Source organism: Neoarius graeffei, chromosome 8 (assembly GCF_027579695.1).
Source record: "Neoarius graeffei isolate fNeoGra1 chromosome 8, fNeoGra1.pri, whole genome shotgun sequence".
In the NCBI taxonomy this organism is placed as follows: Eukaryota; Metazoa; Chordata; class Actinopteri; order Siluriformes; family Ariidae; genus Neoarius; species Neoarius graeffei.
The window spans coordinates 91,625,826-91,653,645 of record NC_083576.1 but is presented as its reverse complement, the minus strand read 5'-3'; the positions used below and the strand labels follow the sequence as shown (position 1 = coordinate 91,653,645).

At 43.8% G+C, this 27,820-nt stretch overlaps 1 protein-coding gene across 2 annotated transcripts; it reads right to left on the bottom strand.

Moving 5' to 3' along the window:
• Nucleotides 1-8,809: 8,809 nt before the first annotated feature.
• On the bottom strand, nt 8,810-21,768 carry LOC132890305 (uncharacterized). Of its 2 annotated transcripts, XM_060927115.1 has the most exons (9): nt 21,594-21,768; nt 19,224-19,453; nt 19,034-19,136; nt 18,829-18,920; nt 18,202-18,408; nt 18,080-18,112; nt 17,390-17,619; nt 16,562-16,739; nt 8,810-8,931 (listed from the first exon to the last, which is right to left on the bottom strand). In XM_060927115.1, exons 2-9 carry the CDS (start codon nt 19,420-19,422, stop codon nt 8,810-8,812), a joined length of 1,164 nt encoding a protein of 387 aa, XP_060783098.1. In that variant the 5' UTR covers nt 19,423-19,453; nt 21,594-21,768. The 2 variants fall into 2 exon arrangements, with proteins under 2 accessions (XP_060783098.1, XP_060783099.1); XM_060927116.1 differs by lacking the exon at nt 21,594-21,768 and having other exon boundaries at nt 19,224-19,637.
• Between the last annotated feature and the right edge of the window lie 6,052 nt (nt 21,769-27,820).

The following is a 27,820-nucleotide window of genomic DNA, read 5'->3' as shown; positions in this document are numbered from 1 at the left end:
AAATAAATTCTGTTTATTCCCTACAGCCTGTTACAGGAAGTGTTATATAACCCTGATTCTCAGAGAGAGTGTCACGTTTCTCAGCTCTGAGATGTTCGTGAGTTTGGACTCTGGAGTTGTGTTAAATTGGGAACCAAATAATTTTAACATGCTGCATTGATCATACATTAATGTGACAATAGTGATGGATCGATGGTTTAAAGTTTAACAACAATGATCGCTGCAGTATAAGAAGGTGATTTTATACTGTCTGATCGTTTCCTTTCATCATTAACATCTCATCTCATCTCATTATCTCTAGCCGCTTTATCCTGTTCTACAGGGTCGCAGGCGAGCTGGAGCTATCCCAGCTGACTATGGGCGAAAGGCGGGGTTCACGCTGGACAAGTCGCCAGGTCATCACAGGGCTGACACATAGACACAGACAACCATTCACACTCACATTCACACCTACGCTCAATTTAGAGTCACCAGTTAACCTAACCTGCATGTCTTTGGACTGTGGGGGAAACCGGAGCACCCGGAGGAAACCCACGCGGACACGGGGAGAACATGCAAACTCTGCACAGAAAGGCCCTCGCCGGCCACGGGGCTCGAACCCAGACCTTCTTGCTGTGAGGCGACAGCGCTAACCACTACACCACCGTGCCGCCTCATCATTAACACTTTACGCAAATTTCATAAACTAACCTGAGTTAGATATTTCATATGAGTGAGCGAGTTTCTTGATGTAGATGTCAGACGAGTGACTTTGGTTTATCAAAGCTATATCAATGTGATCTGTTAGTTAACTAGCAATTTTCATTCTCTGTTAGTGAGCCAGTGTCAGTGATTTTCCATCACTCCTCTCCTCCACATCATCATCTCCATCACTCCTCTCTTCAACATCTGAAACTACAATCCCCAGTCCAAAAAAGTTGGGATGCTGTACAAACTGTAAATAAAAATAGAATGTGATAATTTGCAAATCATGGAAACCCTAGATTTCATTGAAACTAGTACAAAGACAAAATATCAAATGTTGAAACTGAGAAATTGTATTGTTTTTTGAAAAATATATGCTCACTTTGAATTTGACAGCTTGTCAGCAACACATTTCGGAAAAGTTAGGACAGGGGCGTGTTTACCACTGTGTTGCATCACCTCTACTTTTAACAACACTCTGTAAATGTTTGGGAACTGAGGAGACCAACTGCTGTAGTTTTGAAAGAGAAATGTTCTCCCATTCTTACCTGATATACAATTTCAGTTGCTCAACAGTTCAGGGTCTCCTTTGTCATATTTTACGCTTCATAATGCACTGAATGTTTTAAATGGGAGACAAGTCTGGACTGCAGCAGGCCAGTTTAGCACCCGGACTCTTTTCCTACAGAGCCATGCAGTTTTAATCTGTGCAGAAAGCGGTGTTGTCTTGTTGAAAGAAGGAAGGCCTTCCCTGAAAAAGATTTTGTCTGGATGGCAGCATATTGCTCTGAAACATGTTTATATCATTCAGCATTAAAGATGCCTTCCCAGATGTACAAGCTCCCCATGTCATGTGCACTAACGCCCCTCATATCATCACAGATGCTGCTTTTGAACTGTGCGCTGATAACAAGCCGGATGGTCCCTCTCCTCTTTAGCCTGGAGGATGTGGGGTCCATGATTTCTAAAAGAATTTCTACTTTTGATTCGTCAGACCTCAGGACAGTTTTCCACTTCGCCTCAGTCCATCGTAAAAGAGCTCGGGCCCTGAGAAGGGGGCGGGGTTTCTGGATATTGTTTATATCTGGTTTTAACTTGCGTTTGTGGATGCAGTAATGAAGTGTTGTCACAGACGATGTTTTTTTGAAGTGTTCCTGAGCCCATACAGTGATTTCCACTACAGACACGTGTCTGCTTTTAATGCAGTGTCTCCTGAGGGCCTGAAGGTCACAGGCATCCAATGTCAGTTTTCAGTCTTGTCTCTTGCAGACAGAGATTTCTCCAGATTCTCTCAATCTTTTAATGATATTATGGACCATAGATGATGTGATCCACAAATTCTTTGCAGTTTTACATTGAGGAACGTTATTCTTTAATTGTTGCACTGTTTGCCCACACAGTCTTTCACTGAGCGGTGAACCCCACCCCATCTTTACTTCTAAGAGACTCCGCCTCTCTGGGATGCTCTTTTTATACCCAATCATCTTACTGACCTGTTGCCAATTTACCAAATTAGATGGGTTTTTTTTTTTTTGGTTGGTTGTTTTTTTTTAGCATTACACAACTTTTTCAGTCTTTTGTTGCCCCGTCCCAACTTTTCTGAAACGTGTTGCTGACCTCAAATTCAAAATGAGCAAATATTTTTCAAAAAAACATAAAATTTCTCAGTTTCAACATTTGATATGTTGTCTTTGTACTATTTTCAGTAAAATATAGGGTTTCCATGATTTGCAAATCTTCACATTCTGTTTTTATTTATGGTTTACACAGCGCCCCAACTTTTTTTGGAATTGGGGTTGTACAATAATTAACTTTAAAAGCTGTATATGTTCTACCCGTTAATAATTTTGTTCTCTGTGTCAGGTTCTACAGAAGAACCCATGATGTCATGACAATATCTGAGATCGCAAATTGCTTTAAAAGCACTCAGATCTGTTCATCAACACATAACCTTTTTATAGAAGTGATCTGTTTTGTTTTGTTTAATCACACACCACGCAGGACAACAATATTGCACCAAATTTAGCAACAAGCTAATTGATGGTCCTGCTCTCATTTGCTTGAGCGCTCTATAATTTGGAGAATGTTGTTTTAGCATGGCCGGAGAGCAGGAGAAAAGCAGCTGCTCATGAGTGACACACTGACAGCAAAAGAAAGACAGAGAAAGAAAAGGGCATGAACCATCATCATCATGCTAGTATATTTATTTCGCATTATAATAGCAGTGTACTGAGAATGCTCATGCTACAATGCTAGAACTGAGATAAATCTGCTTCATTGTTATGGTGAAAGTGTGGAGGGTTAATAGGAACTTGTTGTTGAGTCTAAGATCCCTGTTCTTGGCTGCAGGAGTGGAACCCAATGTGTTCTTCTGTTTGCTGTTGCATGCTGAGATGCTTTTCTGCTCATCACGGATGATGTAAAGAGTGATTATATGAGTTACTATATCCTTCCTGGCAAAAAAGCTCAAACCAATCTGTCCATTTTCCTCTGACCCTCTCTTATCAACAAGGCGTTTGTTTCCACCCACAGAACTGTCGCTCACTCACTCGATATTTGTTTTCCACACCATTCTGTGTAAACTCTAGAGACTGTTGTGTGTGAAAACCCCAGGAGATCAGCAGGTTCTGAAACACTCAAACCAGTCCATCTGGCTCAAACCAACACCCATACCACAGTGACAGAAAGTCACACGAAATTTGAGACCACAGTTTTTCCCATTCTGATGTTTGAACATTGTGAACATTAACTGAAGCTCTTGATTTGAAGCTCTGATCTAGAACCTGTCAGAAGCTTAACATTTGGAAGTTAGTCTTGGTATTTAGTAAACTTTTAGGAAACTGGTTCTTAGAAAACTTATTTAAGGGTTCTTAACCTCATTAAAAAAAAGATCTTTAGCAGCCTACAAGAAAGTTATCAAAAGCTTAGAACCCTTAATTATGTAAAGAACCTTAAAGGACCCTTACAGAACCCTTTTTTCCTCAGAATGTATGTATTAACGTTGTAAGTGTGCTGTACAAATGTACTTCAAATGATTGCTAATTATTTTCTTCTTAATACAACCCCGATTCCAAAAAAGTTGGGACAAAGTACAAATTGTAAATAAAAACGGAATGCAATAATTTACAAATCTCAAAAACTGTTACTGTATTCACAATAGAACATAGACAACATATCAAATGTCGAAAGTGAGACATTTTGAAATTTCATGTCAAATATTGACTCATTTGAAATTTCATGACAGCAACACATCTCAAAAAAGTTGGGACAGGGGCAATAAGAGGCTGGAAAAGTTAAAGGTACAAAAAAGGAACAGCTGGAGGACCAAATTGCAACTCATTAGGTCAATTGGCAATAGGTCATTAACATGACTGGGTATAAAAAGAGCATCTTGGAGTGGCAGCGGCTCTCAGAAGTAAAGATGGGAAGAGGATCACCAATCCCCCTAATTCTGCGCCGACAAATAGTGGTGCAATATCAGAAAGGCGTTCGACAGTGTAAAATTGCAAAGAGTTTGAACATATCATCATCTACAGTGCATAATATCATCAAAAGATTCAGAGAATCTGGAAGAATCTCTGTGCGTAAGGGTCAAGGCCGGAAAACCATACTGGGTGCCCGTGATCTTCGGGCCCTTAGACGGCACTGCATCGCATACAGGCATGCTTCTGTATTGGAAATCACAAAATGGGCTCAGGAATATTTCCAGAGAACATTATCTGTGAACACAATTCACCGTGCCATCCGCCGTTGCCAGCTAAAACTCTATAGTTCAAAGAAGAAGCCGTATCTAAACATGATCCAGAAGCGCAGACGTCTTCTCTGGGCCAAGGCTCATTTAAAATGAACTGTGGCAAAGTGGAAAACTGTTCTGTGGTCAGACGAATCAAAATTTGAAGTTCTTTATGGAAATCAGGGACGCCGTGTCATTCGGACTAAAGAGGAGAAGGACGACCCAAGTTGTTATCAGCACTCAGTTCAGAAGCCTGCATCTCTGATGGTATGGGGTTGCATTAGTGCGTGTGGCATGGGCAGCTTACACATCTGGAAAGACACCATCAATGCTGAAAGGTATATCCAGGTTCTAGAGCAACATATGTTCCTATCCAGACGACGTCTCTTTCAGGGAAGACCTTGCATTTTCCAACATGACAATGCCAAACCACATACTGCATCAATTACAGCATCATGGCTGCGTAGAAGAAGGGTCCGGGTACTGAACTGGCCAGCCTGCAGTCCAGATCTTTCACCCATAGAAAACATTTGGCGCATCATAAAACGGAAGATATGGCAAAAAAGACCTAAGACAGTTGAGCAACTAGAATCCTCCATTAGACAAGAATGGGTTAACATTCCTATCCCTAAACTTGAGCAACTTGTCTCCTCAGTCCCCAGACGTTTACAGACTGTTGTAAAGAGAAAAGGGGATGTCTCACAGTGGAAAACATGGCCTTGTCCCAACTTTCTTTATATGTGTTGTTGTCATGAAATTTAAAATCACCTAATTTTTCTCTTTAAATGATACATTTTCTCAGTTTAAACATTTGATATGTCATCTATGTTCTATTCTGAATAAAATATGGAATTTTGAAACTTCCACATCATTGCATTCCATTTTTATTTACAATTTGTACTTTGTCCCAAGGCGGCACGGTGGTGTAGTGGTTAGCGCTGTCGCCTCACAGCAAGAAGGTCCTGGGTTCGAGCCCCGGGGCCGGCGAGGGCCTTTCTGTGCGGAGTTTGCATGTTGTCCGCGTGGGTTTCCTCCGGGTGCTCCGGTTTCCCCCACAGTCCAAAGACATTTAGGTTAACTGGTGACTCTAAATTGAGCGTAGGTGTGAGTGTGAATGGTTGTCTGTGTCTATGTGTCAGCCCTGTGATGACCTGGCGACTTGTCCAGGGTGTACCCCGCCTTTCGCCCATAGTCAGCTGGGATAGGCTCCAGCTTGCCTGCGACCCTGTAGAAGGATAAAGCGGCTAGAGATAATGAGATGAGATGAGACTTTGTCCCAACTTTTTTGGAATCGGGGTTGTATTTAGAACCTGCCAGGAGTTTAATATTTAATTGTGGCACTTGGTACACAGTTAGGAAAAGGGTTCTTTAAAGGTTCTTAGCCTCCTAAATTTGTTCTATTAGTAGTACCCTACAGTTTAAAAAATGTTATCAAAAATGATTCCAAGGAGAAGCCTTTTGGAAGTTAAGAACCTAGAACTATCCAATGAATCCATTTAAAAAAAAAAAATATTGAAGAACCCTCTTGTCAGAGTGTGTTTATTAACTGGGTAAGTGTACGCTCCAGACTACAAATTATTGGTGATTATTTTCTTCTTAATATTTTGAACCTGTCAGGAGTTTAACATTTAATCTTGGCACTTGGTGCACAGTTAGAAAAAGGGTTCTTTAAAGGTTCTTAGCATCCAAAATAAGTTCTATAAGTTGACTAGCCTTTTGGAAATTAGTTATAAGAACCTATAGCTATCCAATGAACCCATTAAAAAAAATAAGAAGAAGAACCTTCTTGTAAGAGTATGTTTATAAACTGGGTAAGAGGTGTGCGCTTCAGATTCCAAATTATTGGTGATTACTTTCTTCTTCATACCAAGAACTTATGTGGAGTTTAACATTTAGCTAAACTGCCATGGTACTTGTTAAACACTTCAATGACTCTTTAAAAGTTCATTTTATAATTAGCTTCCAAAAAATGGTTCCTCAAGAGTTCTTTAAAGGTTCATTGTATAATTAGCTTCCAAAAATGGTTCCCAGGTCACACAATATATACATTCATTTATGGAAATAAGTGTTCCTTGGGGGTTCTTTAAAGGTTTACTAGACAATTAAGGGTTCTCAGCTACCAAAAAGAGTTCTTCTTGGAAGTTTTTCTGATAGGAAGCGTTTCAGATTTTGTTATACAGATTTAAAAGTAGAACAATTTTAGGAGACCTAAAGAACCTTTGAAGAGCCTGTTTTCCTCATGAATGTAAACATTAACTGGAAACCCTTTTCAGAAGTAAAGAACCTTTTAATTATTCGACAAACCCTTAAAGAACCATCTTGAAGAACTCTGTATTAACTGGGTAAGTGTGTGGTACAAACTCCAAAATATTGCCCATTATTTTCTTCTGAATATCTTCAGCCAGTCAGGTGAGGGTTATTTAAGCTTCCTAAAAACCCTTTCTGTTTGGGATACAGTACATTTTTAAATTTATAGACAGCTGTTTCAGAATTTCAAGTGCCTGAATGTATATATCATGATGGTTTCTTGAAAGTACCTGGACTGGGTTCTGTTTCTGATTTGGATAAAAATGATAAAAAATTTTAATGATGTCAAAATGCTTTTTGTATGATGTCAGAGAGGCATCTTGTTCCTTGATTTGAAAAATAACGCTCCGATTAGCTTCCACGCATTCTCACTAACTGTCTATCTGAGCATGTTGGACAGGACCAATCAAATATCCCTCATCCATCAAATCATAGTAATAATGGTGCAACATCCAGTTCATAAACATAAATGACGGTCATTTATACAATTTCTGTGTCCTGTTCTCTCAGTGCCGCACACGTACTGCTGCTTTATTGGCGGACTTACTCTCGGAGCATGCTTTAGAAGGAGTGAGTGTGAAGCATTCATCCTCAACTTAATAGTGGCGAGTCTCAGTAATAAGGAAATAATGATTTTAGACCACAAGGCACGAGCTGGAGGAGGAACACTCCGCATTAACTCTCGCAGCAATGTGAGAAGCTCAGGATGGAGCTAATCAGGAAAGAAGCAGCTTCACTGGACAAGGATGGAGATGTTGATGTGATACCTACCACAGGTTTCTCATGACAATCTCAGCTTTGAAGATGTTTACAAGGTCCAGTGATGCACCTTCTTACCAGAACCTTCTGATCCAACCATGGCCTTTTTTTTTCAGTTCCTAGACAAAGATACAGCTAACTTGTGTATGGTGTTTTGTGGCTTGTGAGATCCATTGTCAATGTTTAGTAAAGGAAAAAATCTATTATTTCGCCCTCTGTGCACATATACATCCCCCCCACACACACACACACGTATATGGGTCTGTCTCAGAAACTGGGCACTGTGGGGGTTCCCCACTAAATATACTCACAGTCAGTAAACTATATGGTTTTGAATGGTGATGTTGGTTTTATTTTGAAATAAAATGAAATAAATAATACAGATAAAACTAAATCTTTGATGTGAATATTCGGAATTTGGCAAAAATTCTGCAAATTTGTGGGAAAATGGCGGCTTGATCTGGGACATGATAAATGGTCGACTACATCGCATTCCCTTAAAAAGGTTGCAGTCCACTGAAAAGTCTACAGTTATCACTAATTGTATTTTAAGTTGTAACTTTATCCACCTAAGGATTGGTGGCTCACAGAATAATCATAACCGTAATAAAACATCATGCAAAATATTTCATCACCGTTGTGACTCCGTTTTCCGCAAACCCAAAACGATCGTGTGTTTTGATCTAAACGGAAAGCCTCAGGGTCGAGGTCACGACCTCACCAAAAGTAGGAACTTAAAATCACTACGCCATATAAACATTTAGTTATAAATCTGCGATTTTGTTTTTTAAAACGAAAGCTGAAAGTTAGGTATAGAATATGCTTCTTACAGAATATGTTACGATGGTAGCTGGTCTTGTATGAATTTCTGAGCTATAAAATGAGTTGTGGTCTATTTTTTACCGTAGCGTGTTATTTGTGTGTGGGGAAGGACACACCCCAGATAGCAAGCTGACATTGAAACGATGTAGAATCAACATTGCATTGTCGACGTTAAACCATTGAATCAACGTCAGATTTCGATGTTGATTTAACATCAGTTTGCACCCTCCGCTAACATTGAAACGATGTTGATTTATTAACTATGGACACACGTAACTTCAATTGTATTTCAATTCGCGTCGATATTGAAACAACATTGAAATTTCGACATAACTAAAAATCAATGCGCTTTCAATGTTATTTCAATTGATAGCCTACCAGAAATATCTGGCTCATATATCCTGCTTTATCTACAGCCAGGATCTCCATTTTAATTGCCTAAAATAGTAAATATGAAACGCATGCCTTTTTTTTAAGAAAACAAGATTTTTATTTTAAGTTCATTTAATTTTCATGTCTTTCGGCGCGAGCGACACCTCCAGTTCTGTCTGGCGCATATCGTAGCCATTTCTGCACAGCCTGGGTGAAGACCAGATCATTCATGCCAGGCTGTTGAGTGAGGGCATCTGAAACACACACAAAACATAGTTTTCAGTTACACATTGTACTACTGCTGCTAATAATAGGCTGCTACCAAAAAAAAAAATAGGCTATATATTTTGTGGAATACTATTATTTAAATGTCATCTATCCTCATAAAGGTCAAACACGCTCAGGGAGGGGGAAAAGATAACAAAAAGTAGGCAAGTAAAACTCGAGGAGAAAAATGAATAACTAGCAAGCAAGCCTCAACTCATCTTCCCGTCGACTTTCCGTCTCGCTCTCTGATTGGTGGAGAATATGTGAACGTTTGCGCTGATTGAATGATCAGTTAATTCTGCCCAGAGATTTAGGTCAGACACACTCTGGGGTCGCAAGGTGAAGGCTCAGCAGTCACCATCGATGCCACATATGCATTTCAAAATTTCTTAGAAGAGAATTTACATCTGGGAATGTCAAATGGTAAGCACACCTTTATTATATAGGCTATATGATACTGTCTTGTACCAGTTTAACGTCGCTTTTTTAGCCTCACGCCTATGTAAAGACCAAGGTAAGCAGAACGCTAGGCCCAGCTGCAGCAGAGGGGTCATCAGGTGACATTTTCTGGTTATGTGAATGTGGCAGCGGGGGCGTGGTCAAGCACCGGTCTGTGACAGGAGGGCGGAGTTGGGGAAGGTAAGTGGCAGAATCGCTACACCTGAGTGTAATTAACCTGTGTTTTGTGTGTGTTCTCCCCAGTAAACCGCGCCCTATTTAAGGAGGGAGAGTGAGAGCGGAGGGGAGCTTGCCGAGAGGAGGCTACGGAGTGTGTGTGTGTGTGTGTGTGTGTGTGTGTGTGTGTGTGTGTGTGAATCTCCAAGTGTGCTTTTTGAGTGTCCGACTGAAAAGTGCGGCAATAAAAGCCCTATATTTCATCCTGATCTCTGTCCTACCGTCTTCTGTGCTCCACCCACACGTTATACCCGCTACAGTGGTGCTGAAACCCGGGAAAGGTGGAGCACCTGTCCTGCAGCCCCATGGAATCCTCCCCGTTCGCGGACTTGGTCCGCGGACTTGGTCCGCGGACTTGGTCCACGCCCTTGCCACGGCTCAGCAGAGCCAGCACCAGGCACTCGTCACGCTCCGGAAAGAGCAGGAGCGCCGCTTCGAAGCCCTGGTGCTGGCTCAGCAGGAAGACCGAGAGGCATTCTGGCGCCTCCTCGCGTCGGCGGGGTCCACCAGCGCCCCAGCCGTGGGCCCATCTCCCCTCACCTTGACCAAGATGGGCCCGCAGGATGACCCCGAGGCTTTCATCGCGTTGTTCGAGCAGGTCGCCGAAGCCTCGGGGTGGCCGATGGAGCAGCGCGCGGCGCGCCTCCTCCCCCTCCTGACGGGAGAGGCGCAGTTAGCCGCACTACAGCTCCCCGCCGACCGCCGGCTGGCCTATGCCGACCTTCGCCGGGCTGTCCTCCAGCGCGTGGGGCGCATGCCGGAGCAGCAGCGCCAGCGCTTCCACGCGCTGCGGATGGAGGAAGTCGGCAGCCCGTTCGCGTTCGGCCAGCAGCTCCGGGACGCCTGCTGGCGGTGGCTGAGGGCCGAAGATCGCGACGCCGAGGGAATCATCGACCAGGTGGCGCTGGAACAGTTCATCGCCCGCCTACCCACCGGAACCATGGAGTGGGTCCAGTGCCACCGCCCGGCGTCGCTGGATCAGGCCGTAGGACTGGCGGAGGATCATCTGGCGGCTGTCCCGGCGGCAGGACAATGGATGACATCGTCTTCTCTCTCCTCTTCTCTCTCTTTCTCTCTTCCCCCTCCTCCCGTGTCCCGTCCTCGCCCCATTCCCCCACCACGGAGGCGGGGGCCGGCTCCACCCCAGCCGGCCCGCCGCACCCGTGGTGCCCTCCCGTTTCTCCCTTCTGTGTCTGTCTCTCCCCCCCCTCAGGTGAGTGACCCTCAAAACACAGCTGCAGAGGGGAGGCCTGGGCCGGTTTGCTGGCGCTGCGGGGAACCGGGCCACCTGCAGCAACAGTGTGCAGCGATGGAGGTGGGGGTGGTGGTGCGGATCCCCGACGCGCCAGAGACTGCCCTCGATCAGGCCGGAGCGTATCGCATACCGGTAAGTGTACAAGGGGCGACATATCAGGCGTTGGTGGATTCGGGTTGCAATCAGACCTCGATCCGTCAAAGCCTGGTGCAAGATGAGGCATTGGGGGGAGCACAAGGGGTGAAGGTGTTGTGTGTGCACGGGGATATTCACAGCTACCCATTGGTGTCGGTCCACATACATTTCAGAGGGGAAAAATTGATAGTGAAGGTGGCGGTTAATCCTCGCCTTACCCACTCTTTGATCTTGGGGACTGATTGGACAGGATTTCGGGGGTTAATGGCACGCCTAGTAAAGAGTGGGTCCTGCCGGTTGTCAGGGGAGGGTCCCAGTGTCGCTTTGGCTGGAGTTGCGGTCGCAGAGCCGTCTACGTCATCTCCGCGACAGAGTGAGGAGCCGCCGGCCCCTCCTCTTTCTATTGGGGAATCCCTCGCGGATTTCCCACTGGAACAATCACGAGACGAGACTCTGCGACACGCGTTTGACCAAGTGAGAGTAATCGATGGTCAAATGCTCCAGCCGAACGCCACCCCGTCCTTCCCCTATTTTTCCATTTTGAAGGATAGGTTATACCGAGTGACGCAGGACACTCAGACGAAGGAGCGAGTCACCCAGTTGTTAATTCCAAAGAGCCGCCGGGAATTGGTATTCCAGGCGGCTCACTTTAATCACATGGCTGGACACCTCGGGCAGGATAAGACACTCGCCCGGATAATGGCCCGATTCTATTGGCCGGGGATTCGTGGCGACGTCCGTAAGTGGTGTATGGCATGCCGCGAATGCCAATTAGTAAATCCAGTGGCCATTCCAAAAGTGCCCTTGCGCCCCCTACCATTAATCGAGACCCCGTTTGAAAGAATTGGGATGGATCTCGTCGGGCCATTAGATCGGTCAACACGAGGGTACCGCTTTATATTGGTTCTGGTGGACTATGCAACGCGATACCCGGAAGCGGTGCCTCTTCGCAATATCTCCGCACGTAGTATTGCAGAGGCCCTCTTCCACGTCATCTCCCGGGTTGGAATCCCGAAAGAGATTCTGACTGACCAAGGCACCTCGTTTATGTCACGAACACTGAGCGAACTGTATGGGCTACTGGGTATTAAGCCGATCCGCACCAGCGTGTATCACCCACAGACGGACGGTTTAGTTGAACGGTTCAATCGCACCCTCAAGAATATTATCAAAAAATTTGTAAGTGAGGATGCACGTAACTGGGATAAGTGGCTCGAACCCTTGTTGTTTGCAGTGCGAGAGCTCCCCCAAGCCTCCACGGGGTTCTCCCCATTTGAATTATTGTATGGGCGTAAGCCGCGCGGCATCTTAGATGTACTGCGGGAAAATTGGGAGGAGGGACCTTCACAGAGCAAAAACGAAATTCAGTACGTTATGGATCTGCGCGCAAAACTCCACACGCTCACCCACCTAACTCAGGAGAATTTGCGGCAGGCCCAGGAACGGCAAACCCGCCTGTACAACAAGGGCACGCGCCTTAGAGAGTTCACTCCGGGAAATAAGGTACTCGTCCTGTTGCCCATGTCGAGCTCCAAATTAATCGCCAAGTGGCAAGGGCCCTTTGACGTCACACGGCGAGTCGGGGACGTCGACTATGAGGTTAGGCGAACGGACAGGGAGGGGGCGCTACAGATCTACCACCTCAATCTGCTGAAACTCTGGAACGAGGAGGTCCCCGTGGCATTGGTGTCGGTAGTTCCGGAGAAAGCGGAGCTGGGGCCGGAGGTCCAAAAAGGGTCATTGGCATCTCGCACCTCTCCGGTCCCCTGTGGAGACCACCTCTCCCCGACCCAACTCACGGAGGTCGCCCAGTTGCAGGCCGAGTTTTCGGATGTGTTCTCGCCCCTGCCCGGTCGCACCAACCTCATAGAACACCACATAGAGACGCCCCCAGGGGTGGTAGTGCGTAGCCGTCCTTATAGATTACCCGAACACAAAAAAAAGGTGGTTCGGGAAGAACTTCAGGCCATGCTCGAAATGGGCATCGTCGAGGAGTCCCACAGTGACTGGAGCAGCCCAGTGGTCTTGGTTCCCAAGGCCGACGGCTCGGTCCGGTTCTGCGTGGACTATAGAAAAGTCAACGCGGTGTCTAAATTCGACGCGTACCCAATGCCTCGTATTGATGAGCTGCTCGATCGACTAGGCACGGCTCGCTTTTACTCGACACTGGATTTGATGAAGGGATATTGGCAGATCCCCTTGACTCCATTATCCTGGGAAAAAACGGCCTTTTCCACACCGTTCGGCTTACACCAGTTCGTCACACTTCTGTTTGGGCTGTTTGGGGTGCCCGCTACATTTCAGCGGCTGATGGACCGGGTCCTCCGGCCCCACGCCACCTATGCGGCCGCTTACTTAGACGACATCATCATTTATAGTAATGACTGGCAGCGGCACCTGCAACACCTGAGGGCCGTCCTTAGGTCGCTGAGGCGGGCGGGGCTCACTGCCAACCCGAAGAAGTGTGCGATTGGGTGGGTGGAAGTACGGTATCTGGGCTTCCACTTGGGTAACGGGCAGGTGCATCCCCAAATTAATAAGACAGCAGTGATTGCGGCCTGCCCGAGGCCCAAGACCAAAAAGGGGGTGAGACAGTTCCTGGGGCTGGCTGGCTATTATCGTAGGTTTATACCCAATTATTCGGACGTCACCAGCCCGCTGACTGACCTCACTAAAAAGGGGGCGCCAGATCCGGTCCAGTGGACGGAGCAGTGCCAGCGGGCTTTCTCTGAGGTAAAGGCTGCACTGTGTGGGGGGCCACTTTTGCACTCCCCTGACTTCTCTCTCCCTTTTTTGTTACAGACGGATGCGTCGGACAGAGGGCTGGGGGCCGTTTTGTCCCAGTGGGTGGGGGGAGAGGATCGCCCAGTGTTATACATCAGCCGAAAGCTGTCAGTGCGTGAGGGGCGCTACAGCACAATCGAGAAAGAGTGCCTGGCGATCAAGTGGGCGGTCCTCGCCCTCCGTTACTACCTGCTGGGGCGCTCTTTCACCCTCTGTTCAGACCACGCGCCCCTCCAGTGGCTCCACCGCATGAAGGATGCCAACGCACGGATCACCCGTTGGTATCTGGCGCTCCAACCTTTCAACTTCAAGGTGGTCCACAGGCCGGGGGCACAGATGGTCGTGGCGGACTTCCTCTCCAGTCAAGGGGGGGGGAGGAGTCGGTTGCAGGCCGGACGGGCGCCCGGCCTAAGTCGGACGGTGGGGGTATGTGGCAGCGGGGGCATGGTCAAGCGCCGGTCTGTGACAGGAGGGCGGAGTTGGGGAAGGTAAGTGGCAGAATCGCTACACCTGAGTGTAATTAACCTGTGTTTTGTGTGTGTTCTCCCCAGTAAACCGCGCCCTATTTAAGGAGGGAGAGTGAGAGCGGAGGGGAGCTTGCCGAGAGGAGACTACGGAGTGTGTGTGTGTGTGTGTGTGAATCTCCGAGTGTGCTTTTTGAGTGTCCGACTGAAAAGTGCGGCAATAAAAGCCCTATATTTCATCCTGATCTCTGTCCTGCCGTCTTCTGTGCTCCACCCACACGTTATACCCGCTACAGTGAACTTTCGGGGAACCTAAATTATTTTCGGTGTGGGAACTGTCCAAGTTACCAAGTTACCTAACAAAACCTTACTTTTAACGTTAGTTTTGATGTTCGCTTGCATAAGAAAACTATAGAGGGAATCGACCGGGTCGTCTACGTTGTATTCAGGCACTACTGCCACACCACAGTTAGCTTAGCCTACTTATACGAAAGTGTAACAAATCAACTGGCCTGTTGTATGCGTATAGACCTAATTGGATAGACTATCTCTAGTTATTCTGCGGACAAATTTTGTTTATTTAGAGATTTTTTTGTAGACCAAGTTAGTGCCACGTTCCGGGTGTTCCATGTTGGATGGTGAACATGTCAACTTGTGTCATTTGCCTAATTTCACGGAATGTTTATAAGGCTCTGGAGGTCTAAGTGTAGGCTATTTATCTTATGTTAACCTGATGATTATGTGCGGTTAGCTGCTACCATTTGTAGGCTTTCGGCAATAGGTGGCGTGACGCGATGCGTGCCAGTCTTTTATGTAAGTTAATTGATTTTTTAGCTGTGGTCGTGGTTCGAACACCAGTTAAATTTTTAATCTCTATTGCCATTGCTTTTTAACATTGCATGTTTTAAGTTAATGTGGATAATGCCGCATCGAGGGCCGTGTAGGTATCAGACAAGAACTTTTGTTGGTTTTGGAATTATCTTTAGGGTCATTCCATGTCAATTCAACCAGGGCCCACGCACTTAGGTCTCAAAAAAATTTGAAAAAAATATGTGTACCTATGGTACCCCGGAGACGCTCTGTACATTTTTGTTTAGTTAAGATCAATCCTTTTCAAGTTACAGACAGTTTTACGGAGGGAGGAGGGTGTCAATTGTGTTCATCCTCTTTTTTTTTGGCCAAGTTCACAAGCCCATAGCTCAAGAACTAAACCATGTAGGAGGTTAAAATATTGTATGCTGGTACATAAATAGGAATAGTATGTAGCTGAATTGTCACATTTGGTCTGGATGATCCTGCATGGTCACATCTGTCCCTCAAAGTTGATCAAAATGTTATTGGCATTTTTGTCTGGGCTCTGTTGAGACCTTCAGAAGGCATATTTTCACTCAACATAAGCTCTTGATTTTTTTTTCCCTTATCGACACTCTCCTCCCTCCATAAAACTGTCTGTAACTTGGAAAGGATTGATCTTAACATAACAAAAATTTACAAAGTGTCTCCTGGGTACCATAGGTACACTTGGTTTTTTTTTTTCAGATTTTTTTGAGACCTAAGTGCGTGGGCACTGGTTGAATTGACGTGGAATGACCCTTTAATTATGTTTCATTACGTGCATCATGACGATGACAAATTCACTACAACCCGCCCATTTAGACCTCCAGAGGAATTAGCATGCCACTGCAGTTAACATGCTCAGCATCCAACATGGGACAACTGTAACATTACAGTCTGGTGAAACGTTATCTGAAGGGTAACGTGAGTGTGTGTCTAACAACCTGCAGATGCTCCGTAGCCTTCATCCACCAAGTCCAATTAAACCCCTTTTATGCTTGTCGTACGCTTGCTCGTCATCCGTCAAAAGTTGATTCGGCAACACTTGACGCGTCACATGTAAAGTGAAGCGGCAGACGCGTAAGTGAAGCGGCACTCCATTCACTTTACATGGGACGCGTCAAGTGTTACCAAATTGTATTTTGGGATTGCTCCGGTAAAACTAATCAACTTTTGCTGTATAACGAGCAAACGGCAACAATTAAACGGAAAGTATCACAAAGCGTCAAATATACTACAGATGCTTTCCAAAAAATTAGAGTATCATGGAAAAGTTTATTTATTTCTATAATTTCGTTTAAAAAATTAAACTTGTATAGATTAAGCATTAGTGATGTAAGTAGGCTAGGCTACGATGCAGAGTGGACATAATATAGACCCATACACCAAGCGGGATTAGTGTGTGTGAGATTGGTGTGTGTTACCATATGACAACCTGACAAAGGCAGAATGGTAGCAGTAATGACTCACCATAAATGCATTTACAGAGTCTTGTATCTCTGAAGGCCCTCTTCTGTCTCCCATCCTCCTTAGGCCTTTTCCCAGCCCAGTTCAGTCCAGAGGCCACTTCATTGGTCAGCAACAATGAAAGGATCCGGCGCACCCTGGACTCCAAATTGTTCCCACCAACAACTGCCAAGCGAGTCACCTGTTATAAAAATACAGTGATTGTGAGTTTCAGATGGCAAGTTATTTTAAAGCTAGTAATGCACAAAAGTGCCTTTTCTTTCCACCTCAGTTAAGTCCTGCTGGTAATGCAGATTGTAGCTTCAGATTGTGAGATTAGTTACACAATGTCAGAGTAATTAATGTGGTATTGTTTGAGTGCTGATGGTATGTATGAGGGAGAATGTAGTGCCACATAGACCACATGGCAAAAATACAGGGGACAAAAGTTATCTTATAATATCAGTCATTTTGCTATCTGATCTATTTTGTAGAAAAGACATGCTGTTCTCACACCTACCAACAGCGCTTGGCCAAGGCCTTTCACAAAAAGTACGTTTCATTGGTAGAACCCCCCCACCCCCACCCTAGCCCATGGCAATTTCAAATATTTCAGTTGATAATTGCTCATCTACATATATGCACGAAGTATTCCAGTAAGCTTGCAAAACAAAAAAAGGTATTGTTTTAATGTAAACAATCTACTGGGGAAGTTTTGTGGGGATACTTATTGAAAATTTTACCCTATTCACCCTCAAGGACTATAAGATTCATTCATTCAGAATGATTCCTTATATGTCTGAAAAGCTTGTCATGTTCTTGCATGTTCAACCACAACAATGACGTAGTTACCAATGCCTTGCAGGCCTCAGAAGTTTGAAGAACATCCTCTGCGCGCTCAAATGCATCGATGCTTCGGAGGGGCAACTCCAGCACGTCTGCCTGGGCCACCTGTTGTCCCACCCCCCTTACAGGTTGGCAGCACCTGCAAGACTGGCGGAACTCCTGGACTTCCTTCCGAAGTTCCCTCACTTTAGAGGAGAGCTCAGTGACCATCGCCAGCAGCTTCTGCAAGGCCACATCTGTTGATGGTATTCATCACACTTGAGTTCAAGGATTTGTATATGTTTCATGTTGAAATAATACAATTAAGGCTATGCAAACAACTACAGTGCCCCTCAAAAGTATTCACACCCCTTTCAATGCTTCACCTTCTGTTACATTGCAGCCATTTCCTTGAGTTATTTGTGTTCATTTTTTTTTCTCCTCAATCCACATGAGCAGAATTAGATTATGGCACCCCTCACCTCTTCAAATATATCTTTGACACAAGTCTACATCCTACCACCTTTGTTTAATTAAATTGTTTGGACATGATGACAGATTGGGGAGAAAAACTGAACATATTCTCAGAGACGGCTGCAATGTAACAAAAGGTGACTCATTGGAAGGGGTATGTATACTTTCCAGAGGCATTGTATATGGCCATTTACATCAAGTGGCAATCTACTGATAATATAAAGGCACAAAAGTTGCACTTGCCTTTTAAAGCCTGCCTGGCAGTGTCTCTGGTATCTGTAACAACCATGAAGAGAAAATGAATAATGCACAGTACTGAATATGGGAATTAAATATTACATGAAATATCCTCTGTTACAACAGACCTTCAGGTGAAAACTCTTGGAAGGGATGGACTGCTGGCATCTCTGCATGATGCGTTATGGCTGGGAAGTCCTCTGCGAAAGAAAGCATCGCAGAGGATTGCAGGACCGGGAGATTTGTGGACTGAGGAGAGGAGCTGGAGAGGGGCTCGAGATTGTGGTATATAGGGCTTTTATTTGGTGGGGACTGCAGAGTGGTGGATGCTGTTGCTGTATCAACAAAGAGTTAGGGGAAATGAAGGTAGCCTAATTACAAGCCATTGTACTTAAAGGAGAAGTTTGGTGTGAATCAATCCATAGCCCTGTTGTTAGAGATCACTGAATGCTGTCTGTAGCAAAAAGAACGGAAAAAAAATGATGCAACATAGGCCGAGTTATAAACCAATAACTATTGTTAACTGAATGGGGCATAGCGGCATGAAACTGAAAGATGCTATGCCCCATTTACTTAGTGTTAGTTGCCTTGTTCATTATTCGGTCTATATTGTATCAATTTTTTTCGTTCTTTTTCCTATAAACAGCATTCAGTGACCTTCAACAACAGGGCTATGGATTGATTCACACCAAACTTCTCCTTTAAGTTTACACACACACACACACACACACACACACAAATCCAGCTCGCCATACCTGGCAGTAAAACTTTTGGTGCAGCTGGATATTGATGTTTGGATGCTTTACTTCCCTGGTCAAATTCATCATTCACATAGTTTGGATTTGGTCTAGAAGTGAAAAAAACAAGCAAAACAAAACTCAATATTCCGTTTAAAACAGTGGGAACTCCGCCAAGTACCGAAAACATGCATGGTTTTGAATTTGTAAATTTAAAGGAAACCTCTTCAATCTTCCAGAATCCTCCCCATCTGACTCCATGTCTGTTGTATCACAATGCTGCCTCAAGTACCGGTCTATGCTCCTCTGTGCTTCCTCAAATGTCCCTATAACGCAGAATTGTTATCAGATACGAGCAAGTGTTGATAATACTGACATGTTTATCAAATGTAAAATTATTTGACAATACCCACCACGGCTACAGAGGACTTTTATGGGCTGATACATGTGCCACCCACTACTTGGCTCATCCCTCCTATTGACGGCAGCCCGGAGCTTGGCAGTGTCCTTGGGAGGGTAGGGTGGCCAGAAGACTTTGTCACCCTGCACCCATGTATTGGGTACCAGTTCTGTACCCCCATTGGTGAACTGGATAATTGACCACTGGCTCATTGCTGTGATTTAGAGAGGCGGTTTGTAAGGACTAAAAAGGAGGACACAAATAACTGAATTATGAATTTATTATGATTGTTATGAATTTTATTTATTTATTTAATATACTATTTATTGATTCTTTTGATGAACTGATTGTTGAACTGATTGAGTTTTTTATGACTGTTATGAATTTATGAATGAACTGTATAATATACTATTTGATTCTTTTGATGAACTGATTGACAGTTAGGATATTTACTTCGTATGAAGTAGGGGAATGGCAATGAAATCAGTTTTATCGGGGTAAAGTATGTTTTTTTTTTAATCAAGTCCAACTTTACCACACTGACACTCTTGCTCAGCCCTGACACTTTATACAGCCCTATTGTCGAGGAAGGAAAGGGATACTGGAAGTAGGAGTCCTTCTTTCTAAAGGTTCGGAAAATTACGAAAGTCTCACAAGCTACCCTGACAATGTTTTCAACAATCCCAATGTCCTCAAGAATTTGTATGCCATTGTCTCCACAGTTGGTTGTTAAGGTGAACTTTTCAGTGACAACCTTACGGTACTGATCCCCATGCTCTAAGTGAGGCACCACTGGACCATCATAGTGATGATGCATGTACTTGTGGCTGTTCTGGTTTGAGTCTGTCTCTGTGGGCATCTCTGAAAGCCTCTTAACGACTTGCTGCAAAGGCAGGTGAGGCTTGTGTAACAGGCTCTTCAAGTGGCCTAAATAGTTTTCATAAGGAAAACATGCAATGTTGTCTAGGAGACCAAAGACCTTGTATTCTGCTGCCAGGTGTGTCAACCCATGGACATTATAAGTGATTTCAGTTTTCCCGTACAGTTGCCCAAAGTGATTGACGAATGAAATAAGCAATTCATTAGCACAGTCTATCATGCTCTCAGCTGTTCCTGGTGACAGAAGGAGGTGCATTGCCACAGAAAACAACAAAAAGTTGTTGTACATCTCTATGGGTATGCTATTGTTAAGAACTACGGGGCCAGCATATAGCATCAAGTACCGCAGTTCAGTTGCCTTCCACCTATCGATCTCTGAGAGGGCCCTGGGCTTGCGACTGAACTCAGTTGGGGTGTAGGGACTCAGTTGGCAGAGTTTATCAGAGATTTCTGTAATTGTGCGGCTACTCAACCTATTTTTCAGTGACTTCCCTTTTATCCAGATATTCAGCAGTTTTCTGGTTACTCCGAGACAATATGAATGCATGTAGTCTGAGGGAAACATTGTTACCATTTTCACCACAGAAGCTAGGGGAGACATTGTTTGATTTAAGTGGTGGTCCTCATCAACCATTGAGTTGAAGTCTTCATCAGTTCTCAGTTTCGCATTAACTTCCAGGAAGACCATTTTGCCTTGCCATTCACCCACTTGAACACACTTATCACAGCCAGAGTAACCATTGTGGCACTTTATGTTTTTGAGAAAGGCTCGGGCAGGGGCATCACACACAAACGAACCAACTTTAATCAGTATCTGCCGTCCATTGTGCCAAATACCTTTCTCTAGGATCTCTTTCAGCTCTGCTATGAATGGCCCCAAATACTCAAACACACTTTTTTGGCTTACCAGCACCACAAAAGAGGCCCACAAGAAATGGCGACCTGGTAGGATCCCCATTCACTGTGGTAAGAATTGGCCAGAATTGCAGTTTACTACTCTTAAACAGTGGCAGTCCATCCACATTGAACTGCAGCCACAAAGTGTTACCAGAGAAGGTCAAAGCTTTTAGTCTTGACATCAGCCCTGTGGCTAGCCCACAATGGTGATATTCCCCGCCTTCCATCTCCTGAGTTGGTACTTCAGCTCGCATCCTAAGAACTGTCCGAGCATCTTTGGGCAATTTTGGGTGAAACACGCGCAAAATGCTCAAAAGTGCAGTCAGAGCCACTAGAGAGACTGAAAATTTTGAAGCCCAATACCTCAAACTAATCAACAAAAACTCAAGGCTGGGTTCCTCCTCATGTTCTGAATCTAAGTCATTATCATTTACAGTGTCCATTGGCTCATGGGTCTCGTTATCGAGTGAATTTGGCTCATTTTCCCAATCCTCACATATGGGTACATCCTCTGTACCTGGGCCAGAGGCTGACAAACCTGACTGTATTTCTACACTCTGGCAATCAGTATGTTTTATTATGATTGTGCTGCCTTGCATATTTGAACCTCTAAATTTCTCCTCAAAGGTCTGTAATATCTCAGCTTCTGTGGCCTTAAGCTGTGACCTAATTTTGCGCCTCTTTGACCAGCGTGAAGCCATTGTGGAAGTGGTGTACCAATTCAGAAAAGGCACTTGCTTACTTGACAAACAATGAATTTTCTGGGGAAAGAGGGAAAAAGGGGAGAGTACAGTGTTAGCAAACAGCATTTCACTCACTTGTGCAGCAAAGCATATGATAACAGTATGTTAAATTATCTGTATGAGAAACAGTTGGACACCTAATATTTTTAGACTATTACTTTAATTTCATTTTCTTTTACTTTCTGCTGTTTTTAGAACATAATGTTATGTGAATTGTTTGCACAGGTGCAAAATAAAAGTATTCTATTGTAATAGTTTGTTATATTGCCAATGGGGTGCAAGGCAAGACAATTTTATTTATATAGCGCATTTCATACACAGAAGCAGTTCAATGTGCTTAACAAGTAGGCTATAGTGCAGTGAAACGTTGGGCCATTAAATAACATTAAATATAATAATTATAATTAAATATAAAATATAAATATTAAATATGTTTATAGTCTTCTGAAATGCCATAAATATGTAAATGAGACATTGCCAGTCTCCTTGGAAGGGTAGGGAGGCCAGAAGACCTTGGCTGCGGGTCAATATGTTTCCTCAAGTCCACACTTGTCTCCTCACTCCTCATGATGCAATGCTTGACATCACTGAGGGCATATCAATGTACAAAGACGCCTGAGGACGAGGACAGAGGAGGGAAGCGAAATGTCGACGAAGAGAAGCGTGGTTTTAGAAGTTATTTGTCACTGGTGGCAATTTGGGCTGACGTGCGGTTTTGAAGCCTTTAAAAGCCAAGAGTTAAGACCTCCATCCTCCCTTGATTCCTTCTTTGCTTCATCCAAGGGAGGAGGGGCGAAGGGGTGGCGCGAGGCGTGAGGAGACAAGTGTGGACATGAGGAAACATATTGACCCGCAGCCCCAGTCACCATGCACCCATGTATGAGATAGGCTACCAGTTCTGCACTTTTGCCCTTACTATTGCGTTTAACAGCAAAAACTACATTTTCTATACCCTGTACATGAGATTTAACATGCATGTTTCTCAGAAAATATAACGTTTCCTCCCACTGCTATGCAGACAATACCCAGATAACTCTCCATCAGTTTTAAAGCTAGGGGTTTGACCTCTGACCCTTTTTGGCCCGCGGCCTATTCGTGCTGCTGTGTGCCCAATGAAAAGGCTGCATTGGCCATCCCAGCATGCATTGCTTCAACCACTAGCTAGCTAGCTATGTGTTCGAGTTCAGGTGCAGGTGCGATGTCAGTCCTTTAACGATTTTTCAGATATTGTAAATATAGAAAAGAGATGTCATGAGATGTCATGGATAATAACGCTGTGGATTACTACGACTAGACCGTTTCCATTGGAGTGCATGCAAGTAATTTTGGTTTCATTTTGACCCGCTGTGGTCATTTGCAGTGCGATGGAAATCCAATGCATGATTAGCATTAGGTAGGCATATTCTACGAGTACGAGCTAAAATGTAACTATTTTACTAATACCAAATTTCCTTTTCCTTGGTTACCCAAAATCGGTTGACTGGGTAAATTCATTTTTTGTTTGCTTGTTATTTGTACAGGAACTTTGCACTTCATGGAAACGTGCGGTTCATTCTGGTATTGTGAATAGAGTGGAAGCGTATCATTCTGAGAGTTCGCTGTAATATAAAGGGGAGAATGAGCTAGGGGTTTCTTGTGTCTGTCCTGCTTTACTGAGCATTTGTGAAAGACTTTGCCAACCCCCTCTATGTTGAATTGAGATAACATAGATGAGTAAAATACGAGCATGTATAGATATATATATTTTTTTGTTAGCCTGGCTCAGAATTGATTCAGACTGAATGAAATCACGCATCAGTCAGTCCATTCTCTCGTGCAACAATCAAGCGCATGGGCGAAGATTGCTCTCTTGACACTTTTTTTCTGCACAGAAAAACACAGAAAACATCCTTGATCATAACACAATGGATTATGACGACCTGACTTGACGTTATGGGATATACGATATGGGATATCAGACGGTCCTGTTTTGTGTTAAGTTCATTAAGTCATTATGTATGTTTTGGTGAATTTTTGGCCCGCTATGGCATTGTTTTCAGTGGATGCTTAGCATAGCGAGCCAACGGGCTACCCAGCTAGAAGGGAACGTTTATTTTATAAAATGTTTATTAGTATAGGCATATTTTATCGTGATTCTATTTTGCTAGTTTGCCAGACATGTTTTGGAAATTGTGACGTCTTGTTGTGCAGTTCGGTGTGGCATGTGAATACAGCAGAAAGTGCAGATGTTGACTTCATTTTGTTGGAAAGGTATTTCAGAATATGTGAGAATGTCTAGACAGGCTCGAATTGATCTTTGTTGTTTGGTCAAGCAGAGCTTGGACTAAGAATTCGGAATGCATAGCAGCTACTGAACATATTGCAAAAGGTGTATCATGCAGGAAGCCTTACGGTCAGCTTAATCTATGGTGCGTTAAAAAAAAGGAATCGTGTTTGACAGTCTGCCAATTACCCAGACAGTAGCATAACATTACTGTGATAATGTCCATAATACTTGTAATAGGCTTGTAATAGGCTACGAGTTCATTTCTGGCTAGCTGCTGAGCTATCGGCCCGGACCTTTAGCTCAGCAGCTTCGCACCGATGCTCTCAAGCCGGACAGAGGGACGTTGATTAGAAGGTCGCAAGTTCGAGCGAACTGTTGCAGGATGACCTCGGTCACACATGCAGTGTTTCATTCAAAATCGACATTCCGCCTTGATCGCTGATCCTAGGTAAAGGGACTAGGATCTACATTGCAGTGCAACACAATTGTATTAAGTGGGCAGTGTATTAAGTGTTAAGTGTTACAGCAACTATGACGCCAGTGAAGTCATTGAGCTAACTAGAACCTGCAGTTTATCAAGCTTGCTAGCAGGCTAGCCTACTTGACAGCTTGCGTTGCTGATCGGAGTTGATCGGAGGAAATCGGCTGTGACAGCACGCTGTGGCAGTCTATGTATCGCGTGAACTATACATTGAACTATGTGTAAGGATTAAATGCTGAAAGTGCTGCTTACCTGTAATTGATCCCGGATCCGAGAACGGGTGCCTGTGCGCCGCTGCCGGTCTTTGTCTCACGCTGTCCCCTGTCCCGTTCAACAATGATCAATGACTTTTCAATCATCTTTCCCGGTCAACTATATATCGATGGCTTTCCGACCATACGTGATTTCCCGGTCAACACAAAATCAATGACTTGTCAACATGACTGTTATCACCCGGTAAACCAAATATCAATGATACATCAATCATAATAAGGACGACTATGAATCAATGTTGTTTCAATATCACTGCTGTCAACTTTATTTTAGGTCGGGTTACATCGGTTTAACAATGGTGATTCAACATCTATTTTGCATCAAGATTTCAATGTCGACCATTCTGATGATTCAGATGGAAAATCAATATCTATTCAATGTCAGCTTGCTATCTGGGACATTAACAATTTGCATGTGTAGAATGGAATTTTCCACTCCAACAGTTAGAAGTTGATCGTGCTTCCATTTGCGGTCTTTCTGTTACGCGGGTGATCTGTTCGGATGTTATCACTGAAAAGGTGAGTTTTGACAGTTTTATTTTGTTTTAGTTTTGCAGTATAAGGCAATAGAATGTTTCTTTTTCATCTCACTTTCATATTTTGTAGTGTTTGTGTATTTTTGGCCAATATTTTGCAACCATGGTCAATTTAGATCGAAATTTTGACAGAATCTAAGGCCAGTCATTTTGTCCCGCCCCCGCCTCGCACTCCGTCCGGTGCGGTAGTGATGTCCCGTTGCTCGTCCGCTGCAGCAGAGACCCGTGCGACCTTCAGCCGGTACAGTCGCTGTTCTTTTACCACCACCGTTATTCTCATCTTTCCGGTGTGTTCCTGATTTTTCCATTGTGTCCTATTTCACCATCTCAAATACCCAAAATGTCTCATATTATTCATATTTAAGTGAATAATCAATTCAGTCATCATAACTTGGCATTTTTAACCCAAGCAATCAAAAAGAGGAAATTTATTCAATATTTTCACTCATCTGTGAAGGAGGGGCTTTAATTCTTCATGATGGAGTTATTTTATATGGAAATCAATTTTACAAAAGCATTTGAATTGTAATCAAAAGAATTTTCCACAGTGGAGGCCAGATATAGCAAGATACTATCTTTATTCTTATTAAACACGACAAAAGAAACATTGAGTGTTGGGTAAATGCAAAAAAAATTTGTAAAATTAGAAAATTTATTGTTTGACCATAATGCCCCAAAGGAGAGACCAGTTTCTGAGACGGCCCGACCAGAGTAACTTTTTCATAGTTCTTCAAACTGTTAAAGGAAGTTCTCCCTTTTTTGTGTGTCCTTACTGCAGGAAGTGAGAATGATTGTAGTTCTAGAACACGGTTTTGAGGGACTTTTGGTACTCTCCCAGCACAAGAGGAACCATGAGTGGCGTAAGTGTATGGTGATTGGTCAAACACACAAACCCAAGCAGCACTGGCAACCACCATTTTAAAAAATCTGTGTAAAATGTTAGCTGTTTAAAAAACAGCTCTTACCATTAGTGTTGAAAATAGAAAACAAAAACCTTTATGGATAAATGGACCAACAGTGAAGTCCAGGCTTTATGGAGTGTTTATGCAGCTGAGGAAACACAATGCAATTTTGATGAGTCTAAGGGAAACATAGACCGCGGAACCGCCCGGGCCAGGGGGGCCGTGGCCCGGGTAACTTTTTGAAAATTATTTAAAAAATAAATAAAACGTTGGCCTGCGAGTGTTTTTCAACTCAAAACATGTCAACAAAATCAAACTTAAACCCAACCCATGCTGTAATTTAATCAAACATTTGCTTAAACATTTCCTAAACCAATATTTTTTGACGTTGAGCAACGTGTGTACATCGTGCGTGAAATGTTGCAAAATGTACACAGCACAGCGCAGCGCTGAAAAAACACCACGCGGAAGTTGTGATTGTGGTAGTAGACATCATCGTTTGTAGTGTGGAATAGGCGGAGCAAGAAAATGAAAAGGCAAAAACCGATTTTTGGATATTTTAAAGGAAAGCAAATTAAAACCGAAGCACCATCCGATGGCACAGCTGTGCCCCAACCTTCGACCGTGAACCAAAGCAAAAGAGAAGAACGTTCTTCGACTGAGCAAAGGCTAACTCAACCAAACCTCGCTGAGGCTAACTGTCCACCTCAACTTAGCCATGAGACCCACGGTCTTGAGATGAGCTGTTCAAGTGAGTGCTGCAGGGACCTTACAACACCTCATCAACCAAGCAATCCCGACGTGCTAAAAAGAACCAAGAGGGTAGAAGGGACAGGTTCTTCACAGCGAACAAGATCTGTTCAATACCAGTGGTTTAAGGGTAAGTCATTGGTTACTTCTATTAGCACCGCCGAGTGCACTGCTTCCTCTGTTTTCAGTGTTTCTATACTGCATTGGTACTGATACAAGCAAGCAGTTTAAGTTGAGTTACCACCGACCACCGAGGTGCTTTTCTTGTGCATTTTAATCTGCGCGGTTCTGTGCTGGCTGTCATGACTGATAGCATTACGTGCGTGTCCGTGTATAATGTAGCCTATATGCATCATGTCCGACCTAACATTTCGGTGACACCCTCTTGCGATTGTGCCCCCCCCCTGTTCAAATGTGTTCCGCGGTCTATGAAGGGAAATATAAAAATCTTCATTAAATTAAATGTTCTTGTCTGTGGGTTTTTTTTTATTTATCCCATCAAGTGGGTTCTATATCCACTTCTTTTGAGTGTACTTCTTGGTTTTTATAACTTGCTTGTTTGCTGAACACAAACATGGCAATAAGTTCTTGTGTGAATGGACCAGACTCCACTTTTGGATCATTAATCCCTTTTGGCTGAGAATGCTCTGCATGCATGGTTTGGCTTCTGGCACATTTATACAATTTTAAATACATCACCTACAATTAACAAGAGTGCTCTGAGAGTACAAGATCCCCCTCTGGTAACTATGCCATAACTCTGGTAAAATGCGACTGAACTGAATGAAATTGCAATAAGCTTATTAGCAACATATAACAAAGAATCCTGTCAAGCTTCGTGAAATTCGTCCAAAAATTGTGAGAGGAGTTGATGTCAGAAGGCA

Coding starts and splice junctions, on each gene's coding strand:
- LOC132890305 (XM_060927115.1), bottom strand. CDS start 19,422: ATGAGCCAGTGGTCAATTATCCAGTTCACCAATGGGGGTACAGAACTG. Junction 19,137..19,223: donor AAAAGTCCTCTGTAGCCGTG/GTGGGTATTGTC, acceptor TCTGCGTTATAG/GGACATTTGAGGAAGCACAG. Junction 18,113..18,201: donor CCAAGAGTTTTCACCTGAAG/GTCTGTTGTAAC, acceptor TGGTTGTTACAG/ATACCAGAGACACTGCCAGG.